At 35.9% G+C, this 20252-nt stretch overlaps 1 protein-coding gene across 1 annotated transcript; it reads right to left on the bottom strand.

Moving 5' to 3' along the window:
* Window positions 1-1299: 1299 nt before the first annotated feature.
* On the bottom strand, window positions 1300-2851 carry LOC121766941 (protein FAR1-RELATED SEQUENCE 5-like). The gene is made up of 3 exons (XM_042163169.1): window positions 2765-2851; window positions 2206-2672; window positions 1300-2086 (listed from the first exon to the last, which is right to left on the bottom strand). The coding sequence occupies exons 1-3, from the start codon at window positions 2849-2851 to the stop codon at window positions 1300-1302; spliced, it is 1341 nt and encodes a 446-aa protein (XP_042019103.1).
* Window positions 2852-20252: the final 17401 nt, after the last annotated feature.

Below are 20252 nucleotides of genomic sequence, written 5' to 3'. Positions count from 1 at the left end.
GGGAAAGGCATACATAGTCCATGCAATAGCTCTAGCTGGATGCTTGTAATCTTCTTGGATGTCACTAAGGGAGTACATTTAGTCAACATATATATCTAATGACATGGATCCCTTTTGCTTTGTCAACTCATTCTACTTGGAACTTTATGATGTTCATGTTCTTAGTTGTTAGAATGTTTAACATTTATCATTACTTTTCTTTACCGTGTTGTTTTATGGCTTCAGAAAACTGGAAACGTGCGTTTATAGCTCGCCATCTTGCTAAACATCTTGCTTCTGGCACTTTGTCTGAACAAGGTCATGGTGCTAAACGTATTTCATTCCAGTGATAACTTATTTCATTGGAGTACATCCCAACTTCAAACGGGTTTCCTTAACTCTGTCCCCGAGGGTGGTTATGGTGCTCATAATACCACCATGACTTCATCTGCTGAAACCAAACTAGATACGTAGACATGTACTGACTTTCAATTCTGAAAAAATGGCTTACATCAAAATGCACGGTTGTTATCAAAGATAAATATTAATAAAAAAACAAGTTACAAATGAACAGCAATTCCACTAAAGCTACATATTGGACTTTCCTTTCTCCCTGCTACAATTCCTTGCATCGTGATGACCCATTTCTCGACACTTTGCACATCGCCTCTTAGGTTTGTTCTGTAATATGATAGCCTTCTCTAATGATGATTGAATTCTTCTTCCAAAAGTGCTGCCGGATCCCTTTGTACTCACTACATTAGGAGGGTGCACGCTAACAACATTTGGTCGAGCTAGCCCATACAGATTCTCAATAGTCTATGCTTTACCCATGGTAGACCCGGAAGTTACTGTATTACCGAAGAGTTTAAGACTTAATTCTTCCATTCCGTCGAATAATGCAAAAATGTCGTCGGCATTACTCTGTGCTCGTTGAAATAAACGAAAGTATAGGGAATGAAGTTTGGTTGCTAAAACACGTTTATCATCAACTTGTGAATCTGCGTAAGCCCAACATCAGTAGTGTGGTGACATTACATATGAACGAAGCAATTGAAAAAAAAATGAATAACGTTTAATACGAACCTGCTGATTTCGATGCCTCCTCACTATTGTCATTGTGTACTGATTTCAACAAAGGCGTCTTCAACCACCTTGTACCAACATATGTTCCTGGTATTTCTTTCACGTCATGGTTTTTGAACAACCAAAAAATGTGGGAACATAGTATTCCACGCCGCAGAAACAACTTGCAATCGCAGTGGTACGATTCGGTGCCAACTTCATGATGGACGACACCTTTGTTTCGATGGCTGTCCATTATTGTGTAAATCTCAGTATTGTCCTCCAACTCAAAGTGAACATTCTGCAACGACGATGCGCCTCGACGATCTGATCTTGAACTTGCTGAAAGATGCGATCTGTATACATAGCCGCTGCATGTTTCTCGAATAAAAGCTCTGTTGACGGGATGGGGACTTTTGAAGCATCAGAGAAATCGAGCCTCTCAGTTATGTTACGTTGAGCATCCAACGCGCTATTGTAGTGCATCACAAAGTCAGCGAGATTAAAATGAGGTTTTGTGTACCTTTTGAAAAAGCTGTTCTCGAACTCAGAGAATGAAGTTGTCTTCAACAACGACCCCATTGGGAAATCCCTAAAATATGCTGGAATCCAATACGCTTGATGTGTGAACATGGTAGTGAACCAAGATTCATTTTGTAAACCATATTGGTCCACAATGGTCAGCCAAGTTTCTTCAAATTCCTCTGGCTCCAACAATTCAGACCATATACAAGAGTCCAAATCCTTCTTCAACTCTTCGTTGGCAAGTATTCTTTTGGGAACCTTTTCAGGAAGCTTCATCATTATGTGCCACATGCACCAACGATGTCTGGTACTAGTTAGAACCCGTTCTATAGCAAGTTTCATGCCCCAATCCTGGTCGGTAATTATCAACTTAGGCGCGAAACCCATACAATCAACAAACTCACTTAGCAACCAAGAAAATGAGTCAGGTCCCTCATATGACACGAATCCGGCACCAAATGTAACAGGGCATCCGTGGTTGTCTTTTCCAGTGAATGGCCCAAATACCATGCAATACCTATTCAACAAGCATATCAAGCAACGAACATTAGCAAACTGTCAACATGAACTATATATGAAGCCTTAATTGTGAGCCTAATAAAAAGATTAAAGAAAATGTTAGACATGTATGATTACCTGTTTGTTGAGTATGTAGTGTCAAATGATACAATGTAACCGAACATCTTGTAGTTCTTTCGCGACACAGCGTCACACCAAAAAGAGGTAATTAACTTTCCATCACTACCTTGCTGGAATTTGTAATGGAAACCATCACAGGTGTTCTTCTTCACCTCCATTTGATTTAAAATCATTTGGACGTCTGCGCCTTTCATTTCTTGCAATATGTCGCGCTTGCAATTCCGTATGTCAGTAACGGTGCAACCCACCGCATCGTAGCCACCCAAGAACTCCTTCAATAAATTGAAAGTCATTGTAGGTCCAATGTTGGCCTTTGAGCAGTCCTGCATGAATTTATAATGGATATCCCCAAGGTTGCGGTTGGATTTCATGTATCGGACGAGCTTTTTATCAACCATCTCGTGATTGTGTTGATCTACAAAGTTGCTGACAACATAGCAAGGACTGCCAGGATTGGTTGAATACTTCAACGTAAGTTTGGCATTGCAATTACATCTGCTAGAACGGCGTCTACGTTTGGTAGAACTCGCCTCTTCGTCGACATCCCACTTTTCACCTTGCCGGCTGCATACAATAGTCTGCCAGGTTTTGACGCCATTCGAGTATTTGTGTCCGAATCAACGAGTATCAAAACGGCATTCATTGGCGTATGCTTCATAAAATGAAATTCCTTCGTCTAAAGTTTCAAACACCTGATCAATGTAAGGTTTCATGTCGGGTCTGCAATCTGGGATAAGTGCATCTATAGACAAAACAAATAAGTGTCAAAATATCATCACGGAATGTCAGCGACCGAATTGGCAGATTATCATCGCAAACTATATCAGATAAACACATTGCTGGTAGATTATGTATAGAGCATCAGAATAAGCATAAACAAGTAGATAAAATTGAACTAATTCTTCACCAAAAAAATCGTAACAGATTCATCGCAGATTCAAAAAGTAGAGAGTATTGAACAAATTCTACATTTCAAAAACAGATTCATCAACCATTTCGAAATATAACCTAATGCTCATGTCTTCTACTCTACCTGTTTTGTCTTCTCCGGTCAAGCACAACAACTTCTACACTAGATATTCAACATTTTTTTCACCAAAAAAACGACAGCAAACTCATCATAGGGACATAAACCATTTCGAAATATAACCTACTACTCAACCTCATCCATCAACGAACGTAAAACATCGAGCATAATAGTCATTGGTTTCAACATTATAATACACCTATTATTCAAATTAGCAAGAAAAATACCTTGAGCTTCGTAAGCCATTTCCATTTCAACTTAAACGTGGACGTTAACCTTACGCCAGAGGAGAACGCTGTAGAATATTTGGGATATGAATTTCAACAGGAGCTCGAGGTTGATATCGCAATGTTGAATTATTAAGATATGTTGTATTTTATGGTTGAATGAGTAATATAATCTCTTTCCAACAATTGATAATATTGGTAGTTTGGGAGAGTGGAAATAAATTAGGGCTTCATCATTGACTAATCTATAAACGGTTACAAACAATTCTGGTTATGATTATACCAGATTGGAGTGAACCACATATGTATGTAACTGACCACAAAATACGATTTCCATATACACCCCCGTTGACATAGATTGTACTACCCGGTGACATCGAATTTTTACAGTCGTAGATTAGTTACAATGATGTTGTATGATTAAAGTTTGTAGTTTATATTATAAATGGGAGTTTGTATTTGATCACATTATATATATATATATATAGAGAGAGAGATAGAGATAGAGAGAGTTGTGATTATATGATAACCCCCAAATCACGTAATAACTCTATAACCAAATCTGAACCACGCATATTTTCTAATCTTGTGGCTGAGATTCAAACTTAGTGTCACGCCCGCATTTTCTAAGAATAGAAAACACGGTTAATCGTGACTAGGGGAGGGTCAAATAAGCGGGGAAGAAAGGGAAAATCAACACAACTCGACCATAGCTCGAAACAAATGGGAATAGCTCGAATAAAATCAGAGTATCTTTCAACAATCAACAACTCCAACTGAAAATATCTCAACAATACACGAACTCATAAGAAACAATATTTAGCGAAAGCATTTCGAAAGGAGAATAATGTTATGTATGAAGACACAACATATTCTTGACATTTGATAGACATTCTTCACTTTTATGCTCAACACCCACCGCTCCTGTCACGCTCAACCTGCAAATATTTAAAAAGAAATGCAGGGCTGAGTACTTGATGTACCCAGTGAACACATGCCAAAATAATTTTCATAAAATATTGTGTCAGCATTTAAAAGTGAACTCGGAGTTTTATAAAAGACCAAGTCACCCAAAACATTTCCTCGCTCAAAAGTATGGTTGCAACCCATTTTTCTCTCTCCTCGTACCATATCTGAACCTCATATGTGAAACGAGAACGTGGCCACATTCTCGATCACTGGACCGGTCAACTCGAAAGATAGCGCACGATCCCCTCTATGTACACTAGCTTGAATAGGGACTCGCTCCCTAGGCAAACCCAAATTCGATTAAACTCATAACTTCTAGTAGGGACTCGCTCCCTACTAGGCGATCAGATAGGCACATCCTCAAAAACAAAATACGGCATGACACAATATATTTGGAATTTAATCACATAACTCGTACTTGAAATAAACTGCTTAGGACATAGTCCTTATTTAAAAAGAAAGCCCACAAAATACTTAGTTAGAAAGCCCACCTCGTTCGTTTAGTTTTCTGATTCATTACTTCGACTTCAAATTGATTCGCGGAGAATTCCCTTCCGTCCATGCTTCCCGTCTTTCAATTATTGCTGAGGCTGCCCGAGCTTGACCCAACAAAATGAATACTCCAACCCACTTAATTCATTAACAACTTGGCCCAAATGAAATATTTGGTACAATAGCCCAACTAAAAAAAATAAATCTTCCTATTCCAATTAATGAGGCCCAATCTTTTTAAAATAACCATAGGCCCAAATCCTTTTTTTTTCTTCCCTCATTCTACACGCCTATCTTCTTCTCTCCCTATCTCTCTTTATTTCTCTCTCTCGTCTCCATCTATCTCTCGACACCACGTCTGGAATTTCTCCCAACCCATCGCTCCTCCAACTCCGCCAGCCACCGCCGTCGATTCGTATTCGGCGTCCAGCCACCGCCGCCATTGCGGTCTGCACAGGGGTCATCGTTGCTGCTCGCCGCCATCACCGTCTGCACAGAGCCGTCGGCTGCTGTTCGTTGCTGCTTCGTCTATCTGTCGCCGTCCAGCCGGCGGTCTTCCTCCGGCCGCGCTGCCTCGCGCTCTGAATTGCAGCGTATTCTCACTGCTGCTGACTTATCTCTCTTCGTCGGGACACTGTCGCTCGCCTTTCCTCTTTTCTCTCTTGCATTGCAGCGGATTTTGCATCGCCGCCTCCGTCGGCGGCAGCACTGTCGCTCATCTTCTCCCTCTTCCTCTCTTCTTTCTCTCTCTCTCTCTCACACGTTTTGTTCTGTGGGGTTTGGAGAGAATGGTTTAAATTGTGGAATTGGTTGGATATATATAGGCAAAACTGATAGATATTGATGGATTTGGTAGTTGGGGAGATTTGAGATAACTACCTTAGATTTGATATTGAAGAGTGATAGATATCCTTAGATTAGAATTAAGAGGATTAATTTGATTTTTTTTTCTCTCCTTTATTTTTTCGGGATGTTACAATCTACTCATCTTAACAAAAATTTCGTCCAGAAATTTGCTTACGTCCTTCGAATGGTTCGCACCTAGCTTGCTCCAAAGTTTCACGCAATTCTGAGAAAAGTTTCCTGGTCCACCGGCCTCCATTCGCACTCTCGATCTCCTTGACTCGTTTTGCCTTGACAAATTAGGGGTTCACCCCAAACTTTCAGATTCTCGTTCGTTTTCGTCACTCGGGAAAGTGATAGATTATCTCAATTTAAAACTATGGTTCACGCCGTCAGCTAGGCCTACAATGTAAGCTCTCTAAGTTCACAACATATTTTATCATCATTCATACTTAAAGATAACCAAGTATAACACACAACATTTTAACATCCCAAAGCAAAAACACTTTCATACTTTAAAACTCAAACTCGAAATCAAACTCATAATTTCTCTTCAAAACATGCTCTTTTTCTTAAACATCAGAAAATACTATTCTCAATTTGAAACCAATCCCTCACGGAAAGATTTTACTTCCTCGTTCTTATAAAAATTTTCTCCTCTTTCATTCTCAAAATTCTGTCATTTTCCTTTCTCCAAAATTTCTCATAAAAACATTCAAACAAAACATGTTACCTTTTTATCGGTTGAGTGTGACGAGTCGGGATGTTGAGCCTTCAAAATTAACCTTATTTTAGTCTAGCGAATCGAATCTAGACTAAGACTGAAAAAGACTCTCGGGTCCAGAGCGGAAAGAAAAATTGCTCTAATACCACTTTGTCACGCCCGCATTTTCTAAGAATAGAAAACACAGTTGATCGTGACTAGGGGAGGGTTAAATAAGCGGGGAAGAAAGGGGAAAATCAACACAACTCGACCATAGCTCGAAACAAATGGGAATAGCTCGAATAAAATCAGAGTATCTTTCAACAATCAACAACTCCAACTGAAAATATCTCAACAATAGACGAACTCATAAGAAACAATATTTAGCGGAAGCATTTCGAGAGGAGAATAATGCTATGTATGAAGACACAACATATTCTTGACATTTAATAGACATTATTCACTTTTATGCTCAACACCCACCGCTCCTGTCACGCTCAACCTGCAAATATTTAAAAAGAAATGCAGGGCTGAGTACTTGATGTACCCAGTGAACACATGCCAAAATAATTTTCATAAAATATTGTGTCAGCATTTAAAAGTGAACTCGGGGTTTTATAAAAGACCAAGTCACCCAAAACATTTCCTCGCTCAAAAGTATGGTTGCAACCCATTTTTCTCTCTCCTCGTACCATATCTGAACCTCATATGTGAAACGAGAACGTGGCCACATTCTCGATCACTAGACCGGTCAACTCGAAAGATAGCGCACGATCCCCTCTGTGTACACTAGCTTGAATAGGGACTCGCTCCCTAGGCAAACCCGAATTCGATTAAACTCATAACTTCTAGTAGGGACTCGCTCCCTACTAAGCGATCAGATAGGCACATCCTCAAAAACAAAATACGGCATGACACAATATATTTGGAATTTAATCACATAACTCGTACTTGAAATAAACTGCTTAGGACATAGTCCTTATTTAAAAAGAAAGCCCACAAAATACTTAGTTAGAAAGCCCACCTCGTTCGTTTAATTTTCTGATTCATTACATCGACTTCAAATTGATTCGCGGAGAATTCCCTTCCTTAAGTCCATGCTTCCCGTTTTTCAATTATTGCTGAGGCTGCCCGAGCTTGACCCAACAAAATGAATACTCCAACCCACTTAATTCATTAACAACTTGGCCCAAATGAAATATTTGGTACAATAGCCCAACTAAAAAAATAAATCTTCCTATTCCAATTAATGAGGCCCAATCTTTTTAAAATAACCATAGGCCCAAATCCTTTTTTTTTCTTCCCTCATTCTACACGCCTATCTTCTTCTCTCCCTATCTCTCTTTATTTCTCTCTCTCGTCTCCATCTATCTCTCGACACCACATCTGGAATATCTCCCAACCCATCGCTCCTCCAACTCCGCCAGCCACCGCCGTCGATTCGTATTCGGCGTCCAGCCACCGCCGCCATTGCCGTCTGCACAGGGTCGTCGTTGCTGCTCGCCGCCATCACCGTCTGCACAGAGCCGTCGACTACTGTTCGTCGCTGCTTCATCTATCTGTCGCCGTCCAGCCGGCGGTCTTCCTCCAGCCGCGCTGTCTCGCGCTCTGAATTGCAGCATATTCTCGCTGCTGCTGACTTATCTCTCTTCGCCGGGACGTTGTCGCTCGCCTTTCCTCTTTTCTCTCTTGCATTGCAGCGGATTTTGCAGCGCCGCCTCTGTCGGCGGCAGCACTGTCGCTCATCTTCTCCCTCTTTCTCTCTTCTTTTTCTCTCTCTCACGTTTTGTTCTGTGGGGTTTGGAGAGAATGGTTTAAATTGTGGAATTGGTTGGATATATATAGGCAAAACTGATAGATATTGATGGATTTGGTGGTTGGGGAGATTTGAGATAACTACCGTAGATTTGATATTGAAGAGTGATAGATATCCTTAGATTAGAATTAAGAGGATTAATTTGATTTTTTTTTCTCTCCTTTATTTTTTCGGGATGTTACACTTAGATTTACTTCATAAAAAAGGCACAGAGGGTAAATATGTCACTTAGATTTACTTGCATATAAGTTGATAAAATGATACTTTAACCTGGCAAAAAGACATATTATGCATTGCCGATTATGTGTTAACATGATACTTTTGGCTTATAAATGTTAGGTTTACTGCATAGAATGATAGTTTTGCCGGATAGAATGATACTCTGAGTTGATAAAATGATAGTTTTGCCGGATAGAATGATACTCTGAGTTGATAAAATGATAGTTTTGCCGGATAGAATGATACTCTGAGTTGATAAAATGATAGTTTTACTGATTTGTAGGTATGTACATTCCTGCATACAATGATAGTTTTGCCGGATAGAATGATACTCTGAGTTGATAAAATGATAGTTTTGCCGGATAGAATGATACTCTGAGTTGATAAAATGATAGTTTTGCCGGATAGAATGATACTCTTAGTTGATAAAATGATAGTTTTACTGATTTGTAGGTATGTACATTCCTGTTAGTGATGATGCTTTGAAGCCAATGATTGGTATGAAATTCAATACATTAGTAGAAACAGCTGATTTCTATCCCTAGTATCATTTTATTATTTGAAACTATCATTTTATCCCCTGAAACTAACATTTTATAATTTAAAACAATAATTCATCAAGGAATAAGGTATGAATTGATGATACAAAAACAAGTATGAAGTAAATTCAAAGTAAATTCATCATGGTGTCATATGTAACTCTAAATCTACACTAAAAAACTATAGAATCTAAAAAAACGAGAATCTCTGGAAAAATGATAAAATCGAGCAAAAACAAAAGTGAAATAAGTAATAAACTTCGTCAGCCTTCCTTCGATGATGCTTGAGCATTTTCGTTCGACATATTCCAGAATTTGGATGATTTTTCCTTCGAAACTGAAGAAGCAAGGGTTTGAAATGCGATTCGGAGGGTTTGAGTGTGAGAGAAATTGAATGCAGTGTTTAATTCACGTTTCTTCTTACCTGCCCAATTTTATAACGAAATGACGATTTTTCCCTTAATATATCTGAAATATGATAGTTTTGTTAGATTAAATCCAGACCACATATTTTTAAAATGTGTGGTGGAGATTTAGTTATAGGGTTATCATACAAATTGGTGTTATCATTATAATGCATCCCTATATATATATATATATATATATATATATATATATATATATATATATATATATATATATATAGTCCCATTATTCACAAATCCACTCTTAAAGACCGAACCACCGAACCATACCAAATTAGGGTTTTTAGATCTAGTTTTTTGTGGATGAGAGACACAAATTTATCAATTATTTTTGCCTTAATCAAGAGCCTATTTTAATTTATCCGAAGGTAAATAAGTCATACTAACATGTTACGAAGATTTAACTTCATTCCAGTAGGTTTTTACTTCATTCCAGTAGATTATTACTTCATTCCAGTACGTAAATGCGGTTTTGCCGTCGCGTGCCGTTTTTTCTCTCTACAATATCTATCACCACCGCCACAACGCTGATATGGTGTAATAAACACATGGAATGATGTAATAAATTATTGGAATGAAGTATGTGTAGAAGCATTTGAAGTCCTACTGGAATGAAGTAAAAACCTTATCCAATGAATTAATAACGTTTCTGAATGAAGTAATAAACGCACTTGAATAAATTGCATTTTTTAATGTAAATAAACTAAAAACTCTGGTCAATGAATTCAAATGAAACATATGTTAATCATTTCAAAACCTACTGGAAGAAAGTAAAAACATGTTGTAGTTTTAAGGTATTACGTACGGAATGAAGTAATAAACCTATACAATGAAGTAAAATGGGCTTGTAATGAAGACCGAAAAATTTACACAGCAGCACATCTCATCAAAAAACTAGATCTAATGGCCCAGATTTGGTCTCTAGTTCGGTCTTTAAAATTGGTTCGACATTGATCACAACTATATATAGGGTCCCCTTATTCCCACAACACCTTCTTAGTGTAGAACTAGAGACTAAAGATTAGCCAATGGATTTTAAATTAGTGGTTGAGATTAGAGCTCCTAACTCTTAAATTCGTATTTCATCCTATGAATTAAATTGTTCATCCAAAGGGCATCTTAGTCATTCTGTAAATTATTGTAATTCGGTAAAATTGAATGTAGCGTAATTCAAGGGAGTTTGTGTTAGGGTAAATCAAAAGTCACCCTTTCAGTCTCCCGCTCAACGTTTCATCTTCCTCCCACACTCTTCTCCCCCAACGCGGTGTGTCATACTCCCATTCTCTTCACTTATTCACCGATTAATTCCTTCCGTCGGCATTCTCCATCATAGATTATCTGTGGAATTTCAACAATGGTGGAGACAAGATCTACAAAACTGAACGGTATTTTTTTGCTTAAGCATTTTTCTCAATCTACGAAAACCCTACAACCTTAACTCGAAAATTTTGGTTTTAGGTGAGCGGATGTTGCGCTCCAAAACTTCATCTGGAGTCAGTGAGTTCAAAGCATTTGTTTATTTTGTTTAGATTTTGTGTTTTCTAATTCTCGTATTTTTCAAATAAGTTCAGCGCATATGGTAATTTAGTTCATCCTTCATATTTCCTGATTTTGTGTTTTCAAATTCTCGGTTTGTTTTCTGATTTTGTGTTTTCTGATTCTAGTACAACTGTATTCAATTGGAAAACCGTTCTGGTGAGCTATCAACAATTCAGGAATTTTAATTTTGGTCCAAACTATGTCGTTTGATTTTAGTTCAGTAAAGTGTTCCGATGTAACTGAAGTTATGAAATTGTTCGATGAAGTATTTTGAACATAAGCAGAAGTATTTATTGGAAGAAAATGAAAATGATTTAGCTAATTTTATTTAATTATAAAATGAAATCTTTTTCTGCATATGATGAAGTATTTACTTCTGATTGGTGTCAGTTGGTGGTTTGTGAATGATTTATGTGTGCGATATATGAAGTGTGTTCAGTTTTAGATGAGTTTTTACTTCTGATTGGTGTTAGTAGGTGGTTTGTGAATGATTTATGTGTGTGATATATGAAGTGTTTTCAAATTCTCGTATTTCTTCAAATAGGTTTAGCGCATATGGTAATGTAGTTCATCCTTCATGTTTTCTGATCCTCGTTTTAAAGTTCAGTGCATATGGTAATGTAGTTCATCCTTCATATTTCCTGATTTTATGTTTTCAAATTCTCAATTTGTTTTCTGATTTTTTGTTTTCTGATTCTAGTACAACTGTATTCAATTGGAAAACCGTTCTGGCGAGCTATCCACAATTCAGGAATTTTAATTGTGGTCCAAATACTGTTCAACCTTGATGAATGCAATAATCAGTCATGAATGCCTCAACAACAAGCGCATCACAACGAGGTACTACGTAGAGGAAAGCAAAAATAAGGACATTGATGTTGAAAAAATGATAGCATGTTACCTTAAGAAGAAGTGATGTTTTGATATTTGAAATCGGAACAATTTTTCCCACGTAAACTGTAAACCGAATAGTCTAAATATTCCTTTTTTATTAGCTTAAAGTAACCAAAACCGGTATATTGTGTAGTACACTTGTTAGAGATTTTTATTAGATTAAAGAATATATTATGGAATTTTTATACTGAGGGTTGCGGAAACATGGTTTTACTATGAAGAAAATGTACTATAGTATGAAAAAACATTTTATGAATTCGATAAAATATGAATGATAATATAAAGAGATCACTCTATATTAAAAATTATTCATTCTGTGTAGATATTTATTCATCAAACCATCAGATTAGTTCATTCATCCAAAATGTAATTTGAATAGCCTAACTACTTCATTTATTATGAAACTATATTCATCGAAACAGAAAATATATTCATCTAAGAAAAATATAAAGAAGTTAAAAAACTGAGACAATACATCAAGACATCGTGACGAAAGATATCTCGTATTACTTTTTCTTCTGCATCTCCTTAATCTTTTTGCAATTTCTTGCATCATGATTACCAACCTCGCCGCATTCGGCACATTTACGACCATGCTTTGCCTTCATCTTCATAGCTTGCTCAAGGCTTGTAAGAGGCCGTCTTCCTGAACCCTTGGTTTTGACAATGTCGGGAGGATGGACATCTATTTCGCTAGGGGCTTGAGATAGAGAGGCCACACGTGAGTGAGAGGGGGAATGAAGCCACCACTCGTTGGCGAAGGCATAGATAGGCACTGGAGAGAGATGCAGTGAGCGAGATGTAGAAGATGGATGAGGGAGGTTTTAATCGAAAGTTTTCCATTTCTCGGGTGAAGTTATTTCATTATAAGATGAAATACAGTTATTATAAGATGAAGTGATTGAAACGACGACAATGTAGCAGCGACAGTGGTGGCACACTACATTGGTTCATTTTGAGCGAGAGAGAGAGGGGGGATGACCGGTGGCCTGCCGCCACTCGCCGGCGAAGGCAGAGGCACGAGAGAGAGCGAGGCAGTGAGCGAAGGATTGTTCGATCGGACGTTTGCTGCATCCGGCAAAATTAAGATGCGGGAGAAGGATTGTTCTATTTTTTCATTGAGACAGATATTGCAATTTGAAGGAGAGCTTGTTGAATATCACGATGGAATGGAATTGGAGATTTAATTGATGGAATGGAATTGCAGAATAATCGCGATGGAATGGAATAACAGTATAATCTTTGCCATATTCACATGGCTTAAATTATGGAAAATGTGATAACCGCTCAAGTTAAAATTACAAAAGAATCCCCCAGCTATATATTTTGAAATATTATAATATAATTAGGCAATATTTAATAATATTTGATTGAATTAATTATGACCACAAGATTATAAAAATAGGTGGACAAGATTTGGTCTCTAGTTCGGTCATTAAAATTAGTTCGACATTGAATACAATCCTATATATATATATATAGTAGTGATCTAGGGCAAGTGCTCATTAAGTACATAACTAGAGAACAAATCTCAGCCACACATCTTAATACTCCAAATTAATCTTATGGCTTAGCTAGTGATGTGTTTTATTAACAACAGGGAAGTAAAATCATTCTAATAGTGATGTATTTTATTAACAACAGTGAAGTAAAATCATGCTAATAGTGATGCATTTTGTTAACAACGGTGAAGTAAAATGATTCTAATAGTGATGTGTTTTGTTAACAACAGTGAATTAAAATCATTCTAATAGTGATATGTTTTGTTAACAACGGTGAAGTAAAATCATGCTAATAGTGATGTGTTTTGTTAATAACAGTGAAGTAAAATCATGCTAATAGTGATGTGTTTTGTTCACAAAAATCACAAACAAACGGCCTTTTGGCTTTTCTATCATCACACCTCCCTAAATATTCCTATATAAATCTCCCAAAATACAAAAATATTGAAGAGCATTACAACATTATCATGCAAAATGAGCACGAGAACTAGCGAAGCATCCCATTCCCAGGGCCGGACCTGAGGGGGGCAAGTGGAGCGGCTGCCCTGGGCCCCCAAATTTGCAGGGCCCCTCCCTAGACAGTAGACATGTAGTACTAGTATGTTCATGTCTTTTGGCTTCAACACCGATTGATTGATTAATTGATCTTGATCAGTTCTTTTTTTCTTCTAAATTTTAGCAAGATCATGTCAACAAGGAAGTATGCATCAGGTAGTGAAAAAAGGAAAAAGAGGAAGCGAGTAGATGAATTGATAGAATCGCAAAGAGGAGCTATGGACAGATTTTTTTCAAACAGAACAAGTACAGGCACGTCCAGAAACCCAGATGATTGATTAATATCTGAGTTGAAGGTTTTGAAACTAAGTTTGCCGGAAAGGCCAATGTCTTCTATGGACATTTTTTAGTATGTTAGAAAAATGGATTCTTATCCAAATATCTCAATTGCTTATCGCATATTATTTACTGTGCCTGTGACTGTGGCATCGGCAGAAAGAAGCTTTTCAAAGTTGAAACTGTTGAAGAATTATTTAAGATCTACGATGTCTCAACAACGGCTGAACGGGCTTGCCACTTTATGTATTGAGAAGAAATTATTAGACGAGGTTGACAGCAACACCATCATCAACGACTTCGCATCAAGAAATGTTAGAAGAAATTTTTGAAGGTAATATGTAATAATTATTTGAAGTGAATTTCTTTTGATATGCTATTAGTTTTTTGCTGGATGAAACTTATTATAAAATGGAAGGAAAAAATATATAAATAGGGCCTCAACTTTTAGTCTCGCCCCGGGTCTTTGGAACCTCAGGACCGGCGCTGCCCATTCCCCCCCAACGCAATTACGATCACCCAAACTAGAAAACCCCGCCCTCTCCACCACCACCTCCGCGTTCACTCTCTGGTCCGGCACCCCCAGCGCTGCTGCCTCCGTCACCGAATTCCACCCGCAGTGGCTCACGAATCCTCCGATGGCTGGATGAGCCAGAATCCGCTCCTGCTCCACCCATCCCTTCACCACCCTCAGAAACGCTTCCCCCACCATCTCATCTACTTTCTCTTCGTCTTCCTTATCAACCTTGCTGCCTTTCACCACCCAAAAAAACTTGCACCCGCCACCTCCCTCAGCTGATGTACACCACTGATTCTGCCGCCTGCTCGTCTAGGCAGCGGCCCCACTGGAAGTAGGTATTTAACTCCGTTTGCCCGAACAGCCTCCACCGCTCCTGGCGAATGTGTTGATCATAACACCCTTTGTATCTTGCAGCACCTCAACGTTTTCGATGATGTTGGCAGAGAAGAAGTGGTTCGAGACATGGATTGGACCTAAATTAGGGACTTCGATGAGGCCATTGGAGGGAGGTGGGAGGTGAGAGAGCGAGGCCATGCAATTTTTTCCCAAAATATCCCCGTGCAATTTTTATTAATAGAAAATGAATTTTAGTCATTAGATTAAGATAATGGGTGACTAAGATTTGTTCTCTAGTTATACACTTAAAATTAGTTATACCTTGATCACTGACCTATATATATATATATATATATATACACTGGCGGATCCAGGTGGGGTCGGGCGGGGTCGGCCGACCCCACCACCTGCCACGGAGTGCACCGGAAAGCTACTTTCTTCGGCCTCCGACCCTACGGCGTTCACGTCTCCGCCCCCACCTCACGTCCTCACGCTGTGTGAGATGATGAGGAGACTGATCAGAGAGAAAGGAAGGAAGTGAGGCAGCCGGATGGGTAGACTGTTGTCGAGAATGAAGGAGTTGGAGGGGAAGAGTCCTTCCGCGGTTTTTGTTTTCGAACAGAAAGAGGAATGGTATTGGAGATGTCATTATTGTTTTCTCATCCCTATATTCACTCGTGAAATAGAATAAACCGGCATCAATAAATTTAACTAAGTTTAAAAGATTAAATATCTTAAATATGTTATCTAATTGTAAAATGGGCTTTGAAATATTTTCTTTATTTGAATTAATTCTTAGAAGTCCATTAAAAATATTTTCTCATCTTATCAATTAATGTTAAATAGTAGTAGTAGTAATATTTTTTTTTACAGTATATCAAAATCAATTTATCTAAATTAACCACCTACTTATATAAAGTAAATATTTCTTAATTTCTTCTACTCTTAGTTTTATAATTTAAATTTTCAACCTTATTATTCATATTCAATTTTTTAAATCTTTAAAAATTTGGTATGTTACAGAAAAATTATGCTATGTGTATGTCATTTTTTTGTCAAAATACGTAATATAACATAATTGTTCTCTCTTACTTTATTATTTATTTGCATCTTTGTTTTATCTAAGATCATATTTTATTCTTTCTTCAATTAGCTCCATAAACGTCTTTTTCTTAAATTCTGTATCCAAAAGAAGCGTCTCGCTTATAACGGGACGAAGAAAGTGGAGTATGTTGTTTTAAGAATATCGATACTCGCATGAATTATTTATATTATAAAATATATTTATAAAAATAATTAATTTAAACAATTATTTTAAATAAATATTTACTATCTTGTTCGACCCCACGATAATTTGTTCCTGGATCCGCCATTGTATATATATATATATATATATCATAAATTCAAATTTGAAACATGTTTTTAAATATTGAAGAATTAAAAACTTTACAAAAAAGAAGGAAAAAACAAAAACATCAATTAGTAGAATAACATATCGATTTTATTTCAAGAAATTCTCACCATTTACATCATTATTCCAAGAAAAAGTGCAATACTTATAAATTTATTTGAATAAGATGATAAAAATCAAGGCGAGGGACAAACAGGAAGCGGGACTCCACAGTTGGCAAGAAGCTTCTTGGCATTGGTTGGATCTTTAATAAAGGACTTCAATGATGGATCGTTCTGGAATGTGCAGAAGCATGATCCTTGCTCCTTTAGCTTACTACAACATTCCGATGTCGGTTTTACTTTTCCACCACTAACAAACGACGGGTAACATGATTGCAGCTCATTGACGTTACACGTCCTGGCCGTTGTTTCATGAACCTGCGCCGCCACCATTATCAACATGCACAATGTGAATAACAAACCCTTCATCATTACAACAAATATACTTTTACTATGTTTTCTGTCTTCTAACTGACAAAAAATACTGCTCTATTTATAATACTTACTACTTTTTAAAGTTTATTTTATAAGTTGACTCTTTATAATAACTGATAATTAATTTTTTATATTTCAGTTGATTTCATCTATTCAAATGTCAATCTAATCTTGATAACCTAATGTTAAACCAAAAATACTAGGCAAAAACACTTTTAATATTTTTAATACTAATATTTAACATGTGTTTAAAGGAAATTATAATCAATTATTACACCTTTCTTTCTACGTATCTATCTATTTATAAATACATCTTTCTATCTTTCTATCCACCTTTCTATCTATTATTACACCTTTCTATCTATCAATCTATCTATTTATCTACTTATCTATCTATCTATCTATACATATATAAAAGACAAATTTTGGCATTAATTTCAAATATTTAAGAGTTTTGGGTATGAATTTGGATATTTATAAGTTTTTGGCAAATTATTCAAAACATATGTGCATTTTATAACTTGCAAAAGATGTAACCGTTGGTCATTAATTTTCAATAATTATTAAAATTTTACAATATGGAATTTTTGTGTACCTCTGTTTTGTATCTAATTCATATACATGATTAAAAAATCATGGAACCACCAATTGATGGAACAAATTATGTAACCACCAATTGTGTATTAAATATAGGAAGTTAATTTATTCCTAAAAGTATTTTAGTCCGTCCGCGAATAAGAGTCTCGGTTCACTTTTACTATAAATGGTAATAGGGTCTCACCTTCCACTAACGCATTCCACTCACATTTCATTAAAACTCGTGTCATCAAGAAATGACACTCGTAATGGCGGACGGAGGGAGTACCACAAATGATATTATAATATCTTCTCTCATTTTCCTCACTCGTTATGCTATTATTATTAATCAATATTAATATTATTATTTTGATGTTATAAATTAATAATTAATTTATTTTTTAATATCATTCAAATATAATTAATTATAATTATAGTTATAATTATATTTAATTATTATAAAATATTATTTTTATATTACTAAAAACTAGTAGTATTTAATAAATAATTATAGTATAATTATATAAGTCATATATATTATATTATAATTATTATTATTATAATTATAATTATTATTATTTTATATTAAATTAATAACTAATCAATATAGTCATAATAAAAATTTAAAATTGTGAATTGTATTCATAATGATATAAAGAGTTGAATATTTTTAGTTAGGTGCTTCAACCTAAAATGAGTATAAAATAATTTAATTAAAAATATTTAATTGATTTAATTATTTTAAATAATTAATTTAATTAGATATTTTTTTTTTCTTGATTTATATTATGAATGCAATTAGATGTATGTATAAAACACTAAAAAGAAAGAAGAAAAAGAAGAGAAAAGAAAAAAGAGGAAACATAAACTAAGGAGAAAAAAGAAGAAAGAAAGGAAGATAAAATACTAAAAAGAAAGAAGAAAATGAAGAAAAAAGAAAAAAATGAAGAAAAAAGAAAGAAGAAACATAAACTTAATGATCCACAATGTGTAAACCATAGAAAGTTTAACTCATTAAGGGTCCATATCTTGGTATTACTACAAAAATACCAATCCATATCTTGGTATTACTACAATATCAAACGGGTCATTTGCTATCAAACAAATGGTAATACACATATACCAATCCATATCTTGGTCACTTGCGGATCTAGGGGGCGGTCGCCCCCTCCCGGCCGTTCGGAGAGCCTAAACTTTCCCTTGAATCGAGCCAAAAATAGCATATCTGCCCCCTCCGTGAAGTGTAGAAATCTATTTGTTTTCAATAAATGCCATATAAAAAATGTAGTAACCTAATGGTTTAGTTGTTGGGTTTTAACCTAGAGGTCTAGGGTTCAATCCTCAATAAGAACATATGTTTTCCATTCTTTGTTTTTTTATTTTACCAATTCATATTTCTTCTTATTATCAAAATAATACCTTTAAATACTTTATGAAATCTAAACTTTTACTAATTTGCATATATTATGTTGTTATATTTATTCTTTAGTTAAAATCATTTTTAATCTTGTGTTAAAGTTTTTTGGTCCTTAAGTACTTATAATTTGTGATCCATGCATCTTATTCTCTATGTAACAAAATAAACATTTTAAATATTTTTGAAATCTAAATATCTACTACTCTACTTATATCTCTTTTGTATATAATATTTACAATGGTTTTGCATGTATATAATAATTACAATAATTTTATATTTTAAAATGAATAATACGTATTTGCAAGCTATAGTACATGTTTATATTTATTAACGAAGCTAGTGCTATTTAAATATTAATATAATATTATTTATTTTACTATTAAATTTAATATTTAATTTCCGCTCCCGCCATTTCTGGGTTCTAGATCCGCACATAAATGTGGGAAGAGAAGTTAATAATGTGGGTCAAATTTAGGAGTATATATATTTGTATTTTTTTGCCATAGTATTTTAATAGGTTTTCGTTCTATTTGCGTATTGAATTACAATGTTAGAATTTACCATGAAATTGTAATTCAATTTAAATATTCTTCTAGATTATTGTGACGCCCCAGAATTTCGTTCCTTTCTTTCGAGATAAATCGGATTTATAACCATAATTAGTTTCCTTCAGAAGACGTGTAATCATAGAATTCTCGTTGTAATTCCGACTTTGGAGTAATTTAAGTATTTTCGTTGGGAAAATAAAGTGCAAGGAAATTATTATTTCAAGGATAAAAGTGGTGAAAATACTTTTATTAGAGAAAATTGGAAAATTAAAGGAGGGTACTTCTATTAAGGAAATAGTAAAGTGCTTGTGAGAAATGGAATAACAGGAACATTGGATACATACTTGGGATTTTCTACACAAGCATGGAAGTGAAAATGGGAGAAATGGTTGTGCCTACTAGAAACTACACGTGAGCATATACATATACATATATACTTGGTATTGATCCCTTGACTTATGCTACAAAAGAAATACAGTTGGACTAGCCTACACTTAGGCCTTGGTCACAAAGTAAGTTACTATCAGTGTTGTTAATTTGGCATTCGGGTCGCCCGGGTCGCCCGGGTCGAGACCAGGACCGCCCCAACATGGGTGGGTTGATCGAGATGCATGGGTCGCGCTGGGTCGGCGGGGTCGAGCGTTTCGGGTGGGTCGCCTTAACGGCTAATACATGCTTCGCAGTTAACATTTTAAGGTAATTCCCCAATCTTTTCTTACGTAAATCTTTTCCTT

This window comes from Salvia splendens, chromosome 15 (genome assembly GCF_004379255.2).
Source record: "Salvia splendens isolate huo1 chromosome 15, SspV2, whole genome shotgun sequence".
Classification (NCBI taxonomy): Eukaryota; Viridiplantae; Streptophyta; class Magnoliopsida; order Lamiales; family Lamiaceae; genus Salvia; species Salvia splendens.
Note: the sequence above shows the minus strand (reverse complement) of the source record. Positions and strands in the feature narration are given on the sequence as shown.